Below are 19060 nucleotides of genomic sequence, written 5' to 3' on the forward strand. Positions count from 1 at the left end.
GCAGTCCACTCCCCGCCGACCACATCCACCCGGGCATCCCGAGATTGAGCCGGGCTCACTGGCTGCAGAGTGGGGGACACTCTTCTGGATTCTTCAGGGCGCCCCGACCTCGGCCCCGCCGGCTGCACGCTGCATCTCCCTTGCGGTTGGTGCTCTGGTGCCACTCGCAAAAGGGGTCCTGAGCAGGGGCAGGAGAAGGAATCAGAGCCCACGCTCACCTTACTCCGTGGGCCCCAGAGCCCGGCCCATCCCGTGCTCAACAAGCAGCCGCCTCCCTGCCTCTCCATCCACCTCCTCGCTAGCACCTGCCTCACTGTACCCCGCCTTTAGGCACAGAAATCTGCGTGCTGTCCACCCAGCTCTCACCCCCCCCCCCCCCGCTTCTTTGGGCAACAGTAGACCTCTGTTAGGGCGTGGGAGTAGATGCATTCTTTGTGGCCCAGAGACGGGTGAGAAGCCACACAACCTCCCATCCTCAGGACCAGACTAGGAGCCTGCACAAGACCCAACTGGAAACCCATGTCCTGATGGCACATGCCTGTCACCCCAGACCTGGGGAGGCTGAGACAGGAGGATTATGAGTTGGAGGCCAGCCCAGGCTACTTAGAGAGACCCTGGCTCAAAAAAAAAAAAAAGTTGGGCTGGAAAGATGATGCTTGCCTGCGAAGCCTAAGGACTTCCCAGGACCTGTAAGCCAGATGCACAAGATGGAGCATGTGTCTGGAGTTTGTATGCAATGGCTGGAGGCCCCAGTGCACCCATTCTCTCTCCCTCCCGCTCTCAAATAAATAAATAAAAATAATTAAAATAAATAAAAATAATTTTTTTAAAGCGTGGACTGGGGGATGGTTTAGCAGTTAAGGCACTTGCCTGCAAAGCCAAAGGACTCAGGTTTGATTCCCCAGGACCCACGTAAGCCAGATACACAATGGGCTACATGTGTCTGGAGTTGATCTGCAGTGGATAAAGGCCCTGACATGCCCATTCTATGCCTCTCCTTCCTCTCCCCTCCTCCTCCCTCTCTCTCTCAAATAAATAAAATAAAATATTTAGAAATCTTGTCTAAGGTTTTTTCAGGTTCTTTGGGTTCAGTTCCTCAGTACCCACGTAAACCAAGATACACAAAGTGGCGCATTTGCATCTGGAGTTTGTAACAGCAAGAGGCCCTGGCGCACCCAGTCCCATTCTCGCGCTGGCCCCTCCCCTCTCTTGTGCTCTCTCTTTCTCTCTGCTTGCAAATATATATAGTTTGAGGCCACCCTGAGCCTGGGCTAAAGTGAAACCCTACCTCAGAAAACTAAAAATAATAAATAAATTTGCTTGGTGTGGTGGCACACGCCTTCAACCCCAGCACTTGGGAGGAAGAGGTGGCAATAACACTGTGAGTTCAAAGCCACCCTGACACTACAGAGTGAATTCCAGATAAGCATGGGCAAGGGTGGGACCATACCTCAAATTTTAAAAAAAAGAAGAGAAAAAAAAGAAATTGACTCAAAAGGCCTGATTAGAGCCAATGAGAGGTGACTCTGGGGCAGGCGGGACAGAAGCATACAGGTCCTTCCCCCTTGGGGCTCAGCAGAAAGAGGAGGGACAGAAGATGGGCAGTTCTCACTGAACCACTGGGGCTGGTAAGCCTGGGGGCCTGCTCCCGCTCCAGAGGCCGGCCTGGGTGATGCCCTCTGCCGGCTGGAGAGAAGTTCAGCGCTTTATCAGACCTGTGCGGCACGGCCTGGCTCCCATTTTTCCAGCCCCATTTCCTGTACGGCCCATTTGGCTCTTAGAGCCCGAGGATGGACGCCCCGGGTGCTTCCTCTCAACCGGGGCCCCTCTGCTGCCTGGGCCAGCTCTAGGGGGTCCTCTCCCTGTTCTTGTCCTGGCTGCTTCCATCTTGAGATCTCCTCCTGGCAGGCACCTGGGTACAGGCGTGGCAGTCGCGATGCTCCTCACAGAGCGGGCAAAGGGCAGGCACCAGAACGAGCAGGGACCCGCCGGCCCGGTCATCCTTGCAGTGGGCCCCTCCCTGGCGCAGGTGGCAGGTCGCAGTGCTGAGACACCAGCCGCAGCCCTGGTCAGCCAGGCAGCCCAGGCAGGAGGAGTAGGAGGCGCAGGCGGAGGAGCGATAGGGCTCCAGGAAGAAGAAGGAGATCTCCTGCGGGACAGAGCACATGAGCACCAGGAGCCCACACGGAAGGTGATGACTGGGGTTCAGGGTCTGAAGATGGGGTAAGAACTATAAGGGAGATTTAGGAAAGGGGCTTGAATCGCTTCTCAGCCTTTTGGCTAAGATCAAGTGTGGGAAAGGGGCTTGAGTCCAAAGGAACTTAGAGACTCGAAGTCCAAGCACGGACACAGGGGTCAGAACAAGAATGGGGAATGTGTGTAAAGCGCTCGTCTACAGTCCACAGTGAGGGGCTGGGGGCGTGGCTCAGAGGTAGAGCACTTGTCTAGGATCCACAGTGAGGGGCTGGGGGCGTGGCTCAGAGGTAGAGCACTTGTCTAGGATCCACATTAGGGGCTGGGGGCGTGGCTCAGAGGTAGAGCACTTGTCTAGGATCCACATTAGGGGCTGCGGGCGTGGCTCAGAGGTAGAGCACTTGTCTAGATCCACAGTGAGGGGCTGGGGGCATGGCTCAGAGGTAGAGCACTTGTCTAGGATCCACATTAGGGGCTGGGGGCGTGGTTCAGAGGTAGAGCACTTGTCTAGAGTCCACAGTGAGGGGCTGGAGGCATGGCTCAGAGGTAGAGCACTTGTCTAGAGTCCACAGTGAGGGGCTGGGGTGTGGCTCAGAGGTAGAGCACTTACTTGTCTAGCTTGCTGAAGGCCCTAGCAGGTTCCATCTCCAGCACTACCCAGTAAAAAATATGAGATCAGGGCTGGAGAAATGGCTTAGTGGTTAAGGCATTTGCCTGCAAAGCCAAAGGACCTCAGTTCAATTCCCCAGGACCCATGTAAACCAGATGCACAAGGTGGCGCATGCTTCTGGAGTTCGTTTGCAGTGGCTGGAGACCCTAGTGCACCCATTCTCTTCCTCCCCCCCCCCCACTTCTTTCTCTCTCACTCAAATAAATAAAGAGAAAGTTTTAAAAAAGAGAATATAAGATCAGGGCTAGAGATGCCTTACGCTTAAAGGTGTATGCCTGTAAAGCCTAAGGACCCAGGTTCAATTCTCCAAGTCCCACGTAAGCTAGATGCACAAGGTGGCACATGTGTCTGGAGTTCAACTGCAGTGGCTAGAGGCCCTGGCACGCCCATTCTCACTCTCCCTCTCTATGTCTCAAATAAATAAATATTTCAAAGAAGAAGGAGGAAGAGGAGAAGAAGAAGAAGCCGGGCACGGTGGCGCACGGCTTTCATTCCTGCACCGGGGAGGCAGAGGTAGGAGGAGCACCATGAGTTCAAGGCCACCCTGAGACTCCATAGTGAATTCCAGGTCAGCCTGGGCTAGAGTGGGACCCTACCTCAAAAAACCAAAAAAAAAAAAAGATAAAGATAAAGGAATATGAGATCAGATCACTGAGGACAGGCTGGGATCTGGGATCTGGAGGGTTCAGGGTGAGGCCTAGAGGTGAGAGGCTAGGACTCAATCAAGGTCAGGATCTAGGGAGTCAAGAGTCTGGGACCTGCAAAGCAGAAAGCCCAGAGGATCTGAGGCCAATGCCCAGGGATAATGGTGAGGGCGGGGTGGGTACTCACGCTGCCACCTGGCACTCCCGTCCGATCCCACAGCAGAGTGAGCTCGCTGTGCCCAGGGCCCGCTGAGCCGTTGAGCTGGCCCTGGATCTCCACTGCATACTTGTGGCCTCGCCCAGGCACGGGAAAGAGGCGAGCGGAGCCGGGGCGCTGCAGCCTCCGGGTCTCCTTCTCCTGCTGGGCCACCCAGCGCCCCACCTCCTCCTGGGGTAGGGCGACAGGCAGCGCCTCAGAACTCTTCACACCCCTTCCTCAGATGCCCAGAACCCCACTTCCTCCTGGAAACAAGAGGCCTCAGAGCTTCTTGGTCTGTGAGATGGTCCAAGACCCCCTCCCCAGGACCTTTCTCCGCTGGGTAACCTCATCTGGTAACTCAAACCTCCTACAACCCCACATTCTGCTCACTGCTGACAGCCCCACCCCCTCTTCCTCCCCTAGGAGTATATCCCATGCCCGAATGCTCCCCATCGTCTCCCGTTGCATCCTCACCACACCCCAGGCCCACCTTAGCCCAGAACCAACAGCGCAGGCTCTCTCACCATGTTCTCGGTGTCCGGGCCGCGGGACATGCGGGCCAGTACGTGCAGGCGCTGCGCCCGGGCCCACACAGCCACATCGTCGGCCCCCGGCCCGCCCGGCCCGCCCGGCAGCAGCGGGTGGATGAAGCCACGGTAGACCAAGGACACGTCCGTCTCTGGGCTGGGCGTCAGGGTGATTGTCGTACTGCGGACAATTGAGACCTGTGCGGGCCCGGGATGGGGTACACGCGTGAGTCCTTCTGTCCCCACGCCCTGCCGGCCACAGAAGAACCGAAGACAAGGCAATACAACCTCCTTCACCAAATGAGAAACTGAGGCAGAAAGGAGCAAGGCTTAGGCAGTTATCCAACTGTCCCTCTGGGAGAAGGGTCAAGGCCGGGCTGGAGAGATGGCTCAGCGGTTAAGCGCGTGCCTGTGAGGCTAAGGACCCCGGTTCAAGTCTCGATTCCCCAGGACCCACGTTTAGCCAGATGCACAGGGGCGCACACATCTAGAGTTCGTTTGCAGTGGCTGGAGGTCCTGGTGCACCCATTTTCTTTCTCTCTCTCTCTCTCTCTCTCTCTCTCTCTCTCTCTCTCTCGGCCTCTTTCTGTCACTCTCAAATAAATAAATAAATAAAAATAAGCAAAAAAATATTTTTTTTAAAAAGAAGTGTCAAGGCCAAACTGAACCAATACAAAAAATCCTTATATCTAGTTGATATTAAAACTCCAAGACAAGCAGGGCATGGTGGCACACGCCTTTAATACCAGCACTCAGGAGGCAGAGGTAGGAGGAGAATCACTGAGTTGAAGGCCACCCTGAGACTACATAGTGAATTCCAGGTCAGCCTGGGCTAGAGGCAGACCCTACCTCAAAAAGCAAAAAGATAAAAATAAAAATAAGCAGGAAAAAACTCAGTAGCAGAGGCCAGTAAGTAAAAAAGGAGATATAAAGGGAAGAGAAAGGAAGGGAGGAGGGTACTTAATAGGGTGGTATTGTATATATGTAAGTAGAATGATTAGATGGGGAGGTAATATGATGGAGAATGGAATTTCAAAGGGGAAAGTGGGGGGGGGTATTACCATGGGATATTTTTTATAATCATGGAAAATGCTAATAAAAACTGAGAAAAAAATAAAAATAAAATAAAAATAAGCCAGGGCTGGAGGGAAGACTTAGTGGTTAACATGTTTGCCTAAAAAGCCAAAAGACCCAGGTTCAATTCCCCAGGTCCCATGTTAGCCAGATGCACAAGGTAGTACATGCATCTGGAGTTTATTTGCAATGCTGAAGGCCCTGGTGCACCAATTCTCTTTGTGAAGTAAATAAATAAAAATAAACATTTAAAAAAGATTTTAATAGGCATGGTGGTGGCTCACACCTTTAATCCCAGAACTCTCACCCTAAACCTTTCTAAGGCCAGACACAATATCCCAAATGTCAGACACAGTATGTGACTTATTTTGCTAATGTGGTTCTGTAATGGGAGAGTATTCTCCACGGGGAGACTATTTAAATAAATTGTAGGAGTCAGGCTTGGCTGAACACACCTACAAACCCCACACTCTGGGGGCTAAGGCTGGAGGACTGAGGCCAACCTGGGCTTGGTACAGAGCTCAAAGTCAGTCTAGATTACATAACCAGACCTTGATTCAAATAAAACAAATCGGGCTGGAGAGATGGCTCTGTGGTTAAGGCACTTGCCTGAAAGGCCTAAGGACCCAGGTTCAATTCCCCAGGACCAACATAAGCCAGATGCACAAGGTGGTGCATGGGTCTGGAGTTTATGTTCAGTGGCTAGAGGTCCTGGCACACCCACTCTCTCTATCTTCCTCTATCTCTCTCTCAAATAATTGAATAAATAAACAAGTAAAATATTAAAAAGAGAAGAGGGAAGCTAGGAGTGGTGGCACACATCTTTAATTCCAGCGCTTAGAAGCAGAGGTAGGAGGATCACCATGAGTTCGAGGCCAAACTGAATTCCAGGTCAGCCGGGGCTAGAGTGAGACCCTACCTCAAAAAAAAAAAAAAAAAAACTAGAAAAGTGAAAAAGAAAAAATTAGGCTTGGCCTTTTTGCTTTTTTTGAAGCAAGGTCTTACTGTAGTCCAGAAGAACCTGGAACTCACTTTGTAGCCCAGGCTGGCCTTGAACTCATGATGATCCTCTTACCCCAGCTTCCCAGGTGTTCAGATCACTGGCGCCAGCTGTCCCATGCACGTGCCCCACGTTTTATGTCGGGGTTGGCAGTGGAACTCTGGTGCTCATGCTTGAAGCAAGAGCTTCTGCCCACTGAACCATTTGCCAGCCTGCATTTTGTTTTGTTTTGTAATTTAACATTTTTATTTAGTTATTTGCAACCAGAGAGAGAGAGAGATGGGCACGCCAGGGCTTCCTGCCACTGCAAACAGACTCCAGACGCATGTGCCCCTCTCTGTGCATCTGGTTTTACGTGGGCAGTGGGGAAATGAACCCAGGCCTTAAGGCTTTGCAAGCAAGTGCCTAAACCACTGACCCGCATGTCCAGCCCGTTTTGTTCTAGTATGAGGCAGGGTTTTACTGTTTCTGCGCAGGCCTGGAATGCTGAGATTGCTCTACCTCAGCCTTACGAGCGAGTGCCAGCGTTACAAGTGGACACCACCACACCTGGCTTTATTTTTTCTTTTTTTTCCAAGAGATCCATAAGGGAAATCAGATCCTTGGAAGTATAGAACTTTCCAAAGCCAGCTACTGAAAGCAAAGGATAGGATTCAGTGGTAGACTGCCATTTAGCATGCAAAGTCCTAAGTTCCATCCCCAGCACCACACAGAAAGAGAGCAAAAAGACAAGAAAACAAAACAAAAGAGAATAGTATGCCTATGTGCTGAAGAGCCTAGGCCTCAGAGCATGAGCCTCTCCGGGGCCCACCTTGTCCGGCTGGGAGGCATTGGGCGGCTGCTGGAAGGTGAGCAGGTGCAGGCCAGGGAGGAAGCTCTGGGTGACGCAGGCCTCCAGGGAGGTGACGAAGACGGGCGCCGGCCCCCACCAGCCCACGGTGCCCGAGATCTGCTCCCCTCGGCAGCGGCCCTGCTCTGAGAACACATGGGCAGGGGGACTGGGGGGTCATTGTGGGACGTTCCGAGCCCCTCCCCCACCACCTGGGGACACTCACCGGGCCGGGGGAGGCAGCTCTCATTGTGCACGCACCAGCCCAGGGCGCCGGGCCCCCGGGGAGGGGTGGCGGGGCTGCTGAAGGCCAGGCAGGCCTGGCAGTCACCCAGCAGGCGGCCCAGGCCCAGGCAGCTGGCCGCTGGACACTGCAGGGGGGGGGCGGGGTGTCAGGCCTCACCATCCACCCAGGTTCGAGGAACCTGAGATCCGCCCGTGGATACAGGAGTCCCGGGGTAGGAGACTAGCTAACTGGAGAACGCGGACGTGGAAGAAGGTGGGTACACGGGAGATGAAGGACGAGGGCTTGTGGGGTGGACAGACATAAACCTCCAAGGACGGAATGGTAGGGGGGAGCCTGTGGCGGTCAGGAGGTGGCGATGAGCATCTGGGGGGGGGGCAGACAATGGGGACAAGAGCCTGGCCGTTTTGTAGAGGGAGGGTCTCCATGCCAGAAGACAGAGCACCCGGGGCGTCACTCACAGCCCCTGACGGGGTCCCGGGAGGGGGTGCGGCCTGGCAGGCCCCCTGACACCAGCTGCATTCGGGGTCTCGCGAGCAGACGCTGTGGTCCGTGTACATGGAGCAGTAGTCCAAGTGGTACTGCAGGGAGCCGGGCACAGAGAGCGCGATCGCCCCGGGGGACCCCGACCGCTCGCTGGGCACCCGAGGCCCGCCCCCGCTCCGCGCGCGGCCGGTGGGTGCCCTCCCTACCTCCCCTCGCCCCCATGGAGAACATGCCACCGCCTCCCTCGGCCACCCTCGCCCCGAAGCCCCAGTGCTCACATCTGGGGCAGGTGCCTGGAACACGAAGGGGGGCACCTTGTAGGCCATCAGGTCCCCTCGAGGCCGGCCGCTGTAGCCCCCGGCCACCAGCAGGACGCTGCCGCCCAGCACCGCTGCCACGTGCGAGTACCGCCCGCCCGGGGGCGCCGCCCGGCCTAGGAGAGCGCGCGCCTTGCAGAGCGCCGGCCCGACCGACGCCCGGCGCCCGGTCCCGGCCTCGCCTCCCCGCTCCCCGGCCAGGGGCTGGCGGACCTCCCCAAGTGCGCCTGGCCACGGAACCCCTCCAACCTGCCTGGCCCTGCATTGCCCGCGACTCCCTCTCTTCTCCCTGAGCCCCAAAGCTCCTGTTCAAATCATCTTTCAGGCGACGCATGACGTCTGGGTTCAAATCAGAGATCAGGGCTGGAGAGATGGCTTAGCGGTTAAGGCACTTGCCTGAAGAGCCAAAGGAGCTTGGTTCGATTCCCCAAGACCCACATAAGCCAGATGCACAAGGTGGTGCATGGGTCTGGAGGTCCTTTGCAGTGGCTGGAGGCCCCGGTGTGTCCATTCCCGCTCTCTCCCTTTCTCTCTCTCAAATAAGTACAATAAAATAAATACACACGCCTTTAATCCCAGCACTAGGGAGGCTGAGGTAGGAGGATCACCACGAGTTCGAGGCCAGCCTGAGACTACATAGTGAATTCCAGGTCAGCCTGGGCAAGAGTGAGACCCTACCTCGAAAAAAATAAATAAATAAATAAGTAAATAAACAAATCACAGACTACTAGCCATGTGGCCTGGGGCGGGAGACTTGAGTTCTCTAAGTCACAGGTTTCGCCCTATAAACGGAACCCTCATTCCCACGTGAGGAGCCAGAGGTACAGGAAAGCTCCGGGAGGGCTGCCTTGGTCTCAGGTGCAATTCTCTGTCCAGTGCTGGCCTCCTCTCCGGTGACAGCCCACTCCTTAGTCCCAGAGGCATGAGCAGAGCCGTCCCACTTCTGCCGCAGAGAGGGCCTTAGTTCACTGGGGCCTGCCAGTCACAACAGCTATAAGGTAAAGGGCTGCTCCAGTGGCTCCTGGGACGGAGCTGGTCTCCTCCCTCTGGTCACTTTAGTTTCCTTTAGCTTTGGTTTGGAGGCTGTTTTGGACACAAGATTGCGTAGCCCAGGCTGGCCTCAAACTCATGATTCCACTACCTCAGCCTCTTGAGCGCTGGGATCACAGCGCTGAGCCACACTGCTGTGGACATTTTAGGATGCAAACATAACCCAGACGCTGCTGGTGACCGGACACAAGAGGCAAAGCGGACAGAGATGGACGTGAACGCAGCAGAGAACCACAGACAAAAATGGCTGGGCGGGGAGGGGTGGGTGCTGGAGAGATGGCTTAGCGGCTAAGGTGCTTGCCTACAAAGCCAAAGGACCTCAGTCCAATTCACCAGTACCCATGTAAGCCAGATGAACAAGGTGGTGCATGCATCTGGAGTTCATCTGCAGTGGTTGGAAGCCCTGGCACACCCATTCTCTCTCTCTCTCTCTGCCTCTTACCCTCTCTCAAATAAATAAATAAAAATAAAATATTTTCAAAAATGGCTGAAGTGTGCCAGGGATGGCATACCTTCCAGTGAGTTCTTGGCCAGGAAGGTCCCTGATGCCCCAAAAATATTACAGGCCATTGCCAAGGCCCTTGGTTCCCCACTAGGAATAGATAGTAAGACCCTATTGCTGAAGACTCCATATATATGGGCTGCAAAGCCACTGAGAAATCCTGCTGGAACTGAGTGGAAAACCTCCTCCATGCAGACAAGCTGACAGAAAGCTGGAAAAAGCCACACTGCATGCAGTTCAATGGGAGAGAGAGAAATCACCAGTGAAGATTCCCAACAGTGGACACTGCAAGCCTTATATTTGGCCAGCCAGGCCAAATGAACCAATGAGTGCAATAGTGGCACATCTGTTATGGTGGAAACCAAAACCAACAGCCCTCTAATTGGACTGGAGACCCGCTCCATAGGAGAGAATCCATCCCTGATACTGAAAACCTACAACAGGGGTGGTCATGAGCCCTAAGGGAGTATCGTCTGCTGCTGTCTGGCTAAATGTATATACTATGCTCACCAAACTGCCCAGTAAGCATTTCTCTTAATCTTCATACCCTTATGTTAATGCTACTCTCACTTTTGGTAGAGAACCTTCTCTTTTCAGATGGAAGTGACCTTGGGATGACTCAGAAGGCACCATGGTGCTGAGAAGAAGTGACAGAGGAGTGCTCAGCACTGAAATATCTCTATCACACCTTCCAAGGCTTAGGGCCCATTGCGGAAGAGGTGGCAGAAAGAATGTAAGAGCCAAAGGAAGGGTAGGATCCTTACAACGTGCTCCTCCAGACACAAAATGGCCTGGATATCCATGACCTCACAGTGCCTGACACTACCTACACAAGACCCTCATACTAGGAGGAAAAGATCATGACGTCAAAATAAAAGAAAGACTGGGGGGGGGGGTATGATGGAGAGTGGAGATTGAAGGGGAAAGTGCAAGGAGGCAGATGCTTACCTTGGGATATTGTTTACAATTACAGAGATTGTCAATAAAAATAATAAACACACACACCCACACACAAAATAATAATGGCTGAGGCTATGTGTGAGGCCCAGCCCAGCCTCCTGCTTCTACTCAGTGATCCAAAAAGGAAAAATTCCTCCTTTGTGCTTACACGAGTTGGCTGGGTTTCCGTCACCTACAACCAAGAGTCTCGATAGGAGTGTGCACCCCAGAAAATCATAGTTGCTGTTTTAAAGAACCCCCACCGAAAAGAAAGACAAGTGTTCACTGGAGTACTGAAGTTTCATTCCCCACCTCGAGCTTCCTTCCTCTCACGACAGCCTGGTGGCAATTGCCTTACTACGACCCCATTTCACAGATGAGGGGAGCGGGGCATACAGACCCCCAGAGATGGTTGTACAGAGGGTGGTTTGCAGATGGTCATCTTGGTTCTGCCTCTTGAACTGTGACCGTAAAGAGGTCACTGCTTCTTACACAGCCACCTGGGACAGCTGCAAACTAGCAAAGCCTCATCCTGGGGCTGGAGAGAGTCCACTCTTCAAAGCACAAGCTGCCATATGAGCATGAGGACCTGAACTCAGATCCCCAACACCCACGAAAGAGCCCCTAATCCCCGCGCTGGTTTGGCAGAGACAGGCAGATCCCCGGAGCTTACTAGGCTAGTCTAGCTGAAGTGGTGAGCTTTGGATTCAGTGAGAGACCCCTCTCAAAAAATAAGATGAAAAGAATGTAAGAGCCAAAGGAAGGGCAGGACTCCTTACAACATGCTCCTCCAGACACAAAATGGCCTGGATATCCATGACCTCATAGTGCCTGATACTACCTACACAAGACCATCATAATAGGAGGAAAAGATCATGACATCAAAATAAAAGAGAGAGCTGGGCGTGGTGGCGCACGCCTTTAATCCCAGCACTCGGGAGGCAGAAGTAGAAGGATCGCAGTGAGTTCGAGGCCACTCTGAGACTCCATAGTGAATTCCAGGTCAGCCTGGGCTAGAGTGAGACCTTACCTCGAAAAACCAAAATAAATAAATAAATAAATAAATAAATATAGAAGAGAGACTGACTGAGAGGGGGAGGGGATATGATAGAGAGTGGAGTTTTAAAGGGGATAGTGGGGGGAGGGAGGGTATTACCATGGGATAATTTATAATCATAGAAGTTGTTAATAAAAATTTGGAAAAAAAAAAAAAAAGATGGAGCCCAGGGGTAGAGGAGTATACCTTTACTCCCAGCTCTCAGGAGCCACAGGCAGGAGGTCACCATGAGTTTGAGGCCAACCTGGGACTATATAGTCAATTTCAGGTCAGCCTGAGCTATAGTGAGACTCTATCTTAACAAAAACCAAATAAATAGGGGCTGGAGAGATGGCTTAGCAGTTACGGCACTTGCCTGCAAAGAACCCAGGTTTGATTCCCCAATACCCACATAAGCCAGAAGCACAAGGTGGCACATGCATCTGGAGTTTGTCTAAAGTGGCTGGAGGCCCTGGTGTGTCCATTTGCCCATTCTCTCTGTCTCTCTAATAGCCAGGCGTGGTGGCACACGCCTTTAATCCCAGCACTCGGGAGGCAGAGGGAGGAGGATCGCTGTGAGTTCAAGGCCACCTGAGGCTACAGAGTAAATTCCAGATCAGCCTGGGTCAAAAAACCAAAAATAAATAAATAAACAAACATTTTTTTAAAGGCCTAAATAAGATGGAGAGTAACTGAGGAAGACGCTTGATGTGGCTCTCTGGTGACCACACCACAAGCAGACCCCCGTACCCAAACACAGTGAACCCACAGACACCTCACGCATACCACACAAACGAGCAACCACTAAATTAATTAATTTAAAAAAAAACAGCCTAGGTCCCATGCTGCTGGACCTGCCTCCGCAGGAACACCACGCAACCTGCCCAGCCCACGCTGGCCTCCACGGCCACTCCAACAAGGCGTCGGGCTCGCTACGGCAACCCGAGGCCAGGTCTGAGGACTCCCCGGGTCCCTCAAGAAGCCAGAGGAAGCACGCGGCCACTCACCCTCCGGGGTTCCTGGCGGGGCAAGCTCCGCCCCCGACACCCACTGGTGGCAGCCCAGGTGGTAGAAGAAGAGCCCGTCTTCGTAGCACTTCTCTTCCTGGTAGTGCGTGTGCACGTTGCCCCCTGGGAGAGGAGGCAGAGGCGGTGCTGATGAGCCGGGGGAGGCCAGGACGCCCGTGGCGGAAGCCTCAGCTCGGGTGGGCTCCGGCCCCCAGCCGACAGGCAGGCAGGCAGGGTCAGGGGTCTCCTCACCGTAGACCACCATGTAGTTGCCCAGGACACTGGCCGTGTGGAAGGCTCTCTCCCGCGGGCCCTGAAGCCCGTCCCGGCCCTTCAGGGTGGTCCACACACGCCGATCCACATGGAAGAGCTCGGTGGAGTTCACCCGCACAGAGAACCTTTGGGAGAGAGGCAGGGCCAGGGCTGAAGGCTGGAAGGGCTTTCGTCTGTCCTCTGAGGAACTAGGACATCGCCCAGGGTTGGGCTGACAATGACCAGGTGTGTGTCCCCTCCTAAGAAGACACTGACCGAGGTCAAGACCCAGGTCTGACCCACAAATCCGGTGGCTTGCACAACCTGGCAAGAGCTGGCTCAGTGGGCGAGAGTGTGTGGGGAGGCGACTGGTGAGGAGATTAAGGAGAGGAGCAGAGAGCATGTGCAAAGGTGAGTGGACCAATGAGCAGGCAGCAGAGGGAAAAGGAAGCGATGACTGGCTGGAGGAGACTGTTAGTGGCAAAGACATCTAAAGATTAAGGAGAGATGGCTTAGTGGTTAAGGCATTTGCCTACAAAGCCAAAGGACCACGGTTCAAGTCCCCAGGACCCATGTAAGCCAGATGCACGAGGGGGCACACGTGTCTAGAGTTTGTTTGCGGTGGCTGGAGGTCCTGGCGTGTCCATCCTCTCTCTCTCTCTCTCTCTCTCTCTCTCTCTCTCTGCCTCCTTCTCTCTCAAATAAATAAATAAATAAAATAAAATAATGATGATTAAGGTTCCTGGGGTGTTGGGCTGGACAGGTCACTCACCGGGCTGTGGAGGGCCGGTGTCCCCCGTGGACCAGCAGGGCACGGGAGGGGGCGTGGAACACCATGGAGTGGCCAGTGGCAGCAGGAGGACGCCCACCTGCTGGGATCACCTGCTCCCAGTAGCCCCCACTGGTGCTGTCCAGGCGGAAACGGAACAGGCCGGAGGAAAACAGGTCATGCTGGGTGCGGCCACCGGACACGTACAACCACACATCGTCCACCAGGGCAGCCGCGTGGCCTGCCAGGCCCGGGGGCCCCGTGGAGCTGAAGGCAGGTGGGGCGAGAAGCTCCCAGTGGCCTCCACCGGGTGGACTAAAGGCCCACACGTCGTTGGTGAGCGAGCCATCGGCCAGCTCACCACCCATCAGCACCAGGGAACCAGCCCAGGCCACGGCCACATGGGAATGCCGAGCGGCCTGTGGGAAACAGAAGATGACGCTTGGAGACAGCAGAGCCAGACAGGGACAGAAAGACAGACTGGCAGAAAGGGGAAAGGAGACTGGAGGGGTGTGGTGGTGCGCCCGTGTGACCCCGGCACCCAGAAGCCGAAGCAGGAGGAGGGAGAGGCGAAGGTCGGCCTGGGCTTGACAGGGAAACACGTTTCACCCGGGAAAAGGAGGGCTGCAGGGACGGCTTGGCAGCTAAGGAGCTTGCCTCCAAAGCCAAAGGACCCAGCTTCAACGCAAGGGGGCGCATGCGTCTGGAGTTCATTTGCAGCGGCTCGAGGCCCTGGAATGCCCATTCTCTCTCTCAAATAAATCAATAAAAAAATTTTAAGTAAAAAAAAAAGGTCTGGAGAGATGGCTTTGTGGTAAAGAAGCTTGCCTGCGAAGCCTGAGGAACCATGTTAGACTCCCCAGATCCCACGTAAGCCAGATGCATGCACACAAGGTGGTGCACACATCTGGAGTTCCATGACAGTGGCCGGAGGCCCTGGTGCACCAACGCATGGTCTCTCTTTCTTTTTCTCTCTCTCTTTCGCTCATAAAAAAAGGGGTTAGTCTATTGGGCTTGCCTCAAAAAAAAAAAATAAAAACAACAAGTGATAAAGAAGGGAAAGAGGGCGCCGGGGTGTCTTGAGGAGGAGCCGTACCGGAGCAGGACTCAGGTCCCAGCGCTCCCAGGTGTTGGCGGAGAAGTTGTACAGAACGAGGTCGCCCAGGGCCCTGTTGAGGTCCTGGCCTGTGGAGAGGTGGACGGTCTCAAGCTCTGGCCACACACTGCCCGGCCCCCGAGCCCTCCGTGCGCGCGCCCGTCGGCTCACCTCCAAACACGGCCAGCAGCCCTGGCGGGGACAGGAAGGCGCCGGCTGCTCCGACCCGCTCGGAGAAGGCGGGGTCCCCGGCGCTGACGTTGTGCCACCAGCCGGCCCCCTGGTTCCCCCACAAGTGCAGGTCACAGGCGCGCCCCAGGAAGCCAGCTTCGCACAGGCACGGGCCCAGCGGCTGGGGGGGGGGGGGACAGACAAAAAGGCCAGGGGAGGATGGGACAGGGAGCCACAACAGACGGGGCAGAAAGAGACAGAGATGGGAAGAAAGAGACAGGCAGACAGGAAGGAGGAGAGGAAGCGAAAGAAATGGAACGCAGGGTCCACCAAAGGGGCACGGAGACAGAACAACAGAAAAGGGGAAAGAGCCATGAGAAAGGCAACGACAGACAGACAGACAGACAGAAAGAGGCCCGTTAGTGAGTCCACGCTCCACCTGGGCTGGGGCAGCTCAGATCGGAGCGGTCAGGCGGGGTGGGGCTCGGGGCGTGACACAGATCCGAGCTGGGGGTGCACGGGTGGCGGGGGTGCAAGGCCAGGGTCACGAGGTCAGAAACCCGGACAGGGAGCTGGGCACGGGGCGCACGCCGAGCCCCAGCGCTGGGGAAGCTGTGGCGCGGCATGTTGAGCTTGGCGACAGCCTGGGCTGCGGCTGTCCTGGCAGAGGGTCCAAAGCCACGAAGCCCGGCTGGGGCTGGGTGCAAGGAGGGGGCCAGGCACCCTGACGAGGACACAGCCAGAGGGGCGGTCAGGAGGAGAGGCCAGTAGCTGGGGCGGGACCGGGGTCACGGGTGGGGGTGGGATCTGGAAGGAGAGGGCACGGGCTCCCGTGGGAAGGATGGAGGTCCCGCGCAGAGGCAGGAGTCACGGACGCGGGGCGCAGCGGGGGACGGCTCACCGAGGCGCAGGTGCCGTGGCTGCCGCAGTAGGCCGAGCACTCCGGCAGGCTGCAGTCCGGGCCCCCCCAGCCGGGCTCACACTCGCACAGTCCCGGAGGCCGGCACTGGCCGCGGCCGTGGCAGCCCCCCGGGCACAGGGAGAAGCGGAAGGAGGCATTGAAGCCCAGCAGGTTGTAGTTGGCATCGCTAAAGAGGTGGAGCAACATCTGCAGGCACAGCGGGGGAACAGTGGGCAGACTGGCCCCGAGGGGGCTCAAACCCCAGAGCGGTGCACTGCCTGCCTTTCTTTCTTTTACTTATTTTGGTTTTTCTTTTCTTTTTTTTTCGGTTTTTTTGAGGTAGGGTCTCGCTGTAGCCCAGGCTGACCTGGAATTCACTATGGAGTCTCAGGGTGGCCTCAAACTCACAGCGATCCTCCTACCTCTGCCTCCCGAGTGCTAGGATTAAAGGTATGTCCCTCCCACCTTTTTTTTTTTTTCCTGGTCTTTCTTCCTTTTGTAGTTTTTTTTCAGGCAGGGTCTCACTCTAGCCCAACCGTGTAACCCAGACAGCCTCGAACTCTTGGTGATCCTCCTGTCTTCCCCGCCGAGTGCACCCCACGCCTGGTTCCTATGGCCGAGGAATTGAGCCCACGCTCTCAGGCATGTGTTAGGTCAGCACTCTGACCAAGCAAACCACATCTCTAGGCCCTTGCTGCCTTTCTTTGTTGTTTTTTGTTTGTTTTTGGTTTTTCAAGGCAGGGTCTCACTGTAGCCCAGGCTGGCTCTGTAATCTCAGGGCGGCCTTGAACATGGCGATCCTCAGCCTCACAGCATTTCTGTGTGTGTGTGTGTGTGTGTGTGTGTGTTGGGCTTTTATGTTTGTTTGTTTGTTTTTGTTTTTAGAGATAGAGTCTCATTCTAGCCCAGGCTGACCTAGAATTCACTATGTAGTCTCAGGGTGGCTCTGAATTCACAATCCTCCTACCTGTGTTTTAGCTTTTTGAGACAGGGTCTCACCCTAGCTCAGAATGGCCTGGAACTCATTCACATAAAGCCTCCTACCTCACCCTCCGAGTGCTGGGACTGAAGGCGTGTGCCACCACACCAGGCCCGTACGTGTGCTTTGAGGCAGGGTCTCACTATGTATTAAAGCTGGCCTTGAAGCCACTATGTAGTCCAGGCTGACCTTGAGCTCTTGGGGATCCTCTTGCCTCAGCCGCTAGGGCGCTGGAACGACAGCGTACGCCACCACGCCTGTCTCTCACTTTCCAACGTCCTCTAGTTAATGTCTCTCTGATGCCCTCTGCCTCTTTTCCTGCCCCTCCTGATCCCTGTCGCTGGCACCTCCCCCTCACACTTCCCCGAGGGTCTGCAGTCACATGGCCCCCGCCCGTGGGCACTCGCCTTGCCCGAGGAGGCCTCGATGGGGGGCGGCCGGGTGCTCCCGCTGAGACTGGCGAGCAGGGGGCCGCGAGGAGAGTCGCCGTCGTACACGAACAGGTAGTCGTAGGTGCACTCCGTGTCCAGGAAGAAGAAGTCCAGCAGGATGCGGTGCTGGGGGCTGGGGGCTGCAGGCGAGCAAGGGGTCAGGTTCACACAGGACCCTTCCCCCCAGGCATCCGCGCAGCCCGCCCACGGAGCTCGAGTCTCGCTCCAGACGATGCAGGGGCTCAAAGTGCCACACAGCTGAGACAGCCGGAGGGACGGGAGCTCAGAGAGGAGTCACGGCGTCCGTCCTGTGACGGAGCTGCCCAGCACCACCAATCAGCTAGGCAAACTCACCAGACCCTCTGGGCAGTCCCGGAGCTGCAGCGCCCGACAGTCATCTGTGCTGTCTGGGCACAGGCTCCAGATGAGGTGTGCCGAGCTACGTGCCCCATTTCCTCCCAATGAATAAAGAACTAATCTTAAAACTGTCACAGTTCCCCCTTTGCCCTGGCCCAACCTGGGCTCAGACTCAAGCTGCAATGCCAGGCCTCAAATCTTGGCTCTGCCTTTGAAGAGCTATTTTTAATTTTTTACTTGAGAGGGAGAGAGAGAGAGAATGGGAGCACCAGGACCTCCAGCCGCTGCAAATGAATCCCAGATGCATGTGCACCCTTGGGTATCTGGCTTAGGTGGATCCTAGAGAATCAAACCTGGATCCTTTGGTTTTGTAAGCAAGCACCTTAACCTCTAAGCTCTCTCTCCAACCCCGTAGTTATCTTCTTGTTGCTGCTGGGATCAAAAGCAGCTGATGGGAGAAAAGTTTGTTTTGGTTTACAGTCTCGAGGGGAAGCTTCGTGATGGCAGGGGACGGGGGGACAGAACAGAGGCACCTCTGCCACAGCAGCCAGAGGAAGCCAAGCTCCAGAGGGGGAGCTGGCTGTAACACCCCAAAGCCCACCCCAACACCACACCTGCAGCAGCAAGGCTGCATCTCCCCGAGCGCCATCATCTGGGGACCAAGCATTCAGAACACCCTCTCCTGCTTAGTTTCCTAACCTGTAACGTGGGGACGCAGTGATACTAGAGTGAATTTAAGAGATGGGTAAGGCTAGGGAGATGGCTTAGCGGTCAAGACACCTGCCTGCGAAGCTTAAGGACTCAGACTCAGATTTGATTCCCCAGGACCCATGTAAGACAGATGCACATGGTGGCACACGCATTTGGAGTGGTTGGAGGACATGGTGTGCCCATTCTCTCTCTCACACACACTCGCTTGCACTCTCTCTCTGTGTGCCTCTTTTCTCTCAAATAAATTTTAAAAATTTTTAAAAAGAGATGTGTAGATCAAGGTTGGAGATACAGGCTCAGTGGTAAGGCACTTGCCTAACATTTGAACAGCCCCAGATTCTATCCTCTGCACCACAAATAGACTCTTTTTTTGTAAATAGTGTCTCACCATGTACCATATCCTAGTTTCTAACTCTTGCCTCTTGGCTCAGCAGCAGAGCACTTGTCTAGAATCCACGGTGAGGGGCTGGGGGCGTGGCTCAGAGGTAGAGCACTTGTCTAGATCCACAGTGAGGGGCTGGGGGCGTGGCTCAGAGGTAGAGCACTTGTCTAGATCCACAGTGAGGGGCTAGGGGCGTGGCTCAGAGGTAGAGCACTTGTCTAGAGTCCACAGTGAGGGGCTGGGGGCGTGGCTCAGAGGCAGAGCACTTGTCTAGGATCCACAGTGAGGGGCTGG

At 55.1% G+C, this 19060-nt stretch overlaps 1 protein-coding gene across 1 annotated transcript in view; it reads right to left on the reverse strand.

Annotated features, from left to right (window-relative positions):
- The window catches only part of Megf8 (multiple EGF like domains 8), a 72085-nt gene that overhangs the window by 33794 nt on the left and 19231 nt on the right, over positions 1–19060 (reverse strand). The window contains 15 exon segments of the mRNA XM_045134472.1: positions 60–178; positions 1913–2149; positions 3695–3895; positions 4231–4431; positions 7119–7282; positions 7363–7507; positions 7842–7961; positions 8145–8299; positions 12718–12840; positions 12970–13115; positions 13742–14157; positions 14835–14923; positions 15006–15186; positions 15907–16113; positions 17293–17456. Of these exon segments, the coding sequence (XP_044990407.1) occupies positions 60–178; positions 1913–2149; positions 3695–3895; positions 4231–4431; positions 7119–7282; positions 7363–7507; positions 7842–7961; positions 8145–8299; positions 12718–12840; positions 12970–13115; positions 13742–14157; positions 14835–14923; positions 15006–15186; positions 15907–16113; positions 17293–17456 (2668 nt within the window).

This window comes from Jaculus jaculus, chromosome 14 (assembly GCF_020740685.1).
Source record: "Jaculus jaculus isolate mJacJac1 chromosome 14, mJacJac1.mat.Y.cur, whole genome shotgun sequence".
NCBI lineage: Eukaryota > Metazoa > Chordata > Mammalia > Rodentia > Dipodidae > Jaculus > Jaculus jaculus.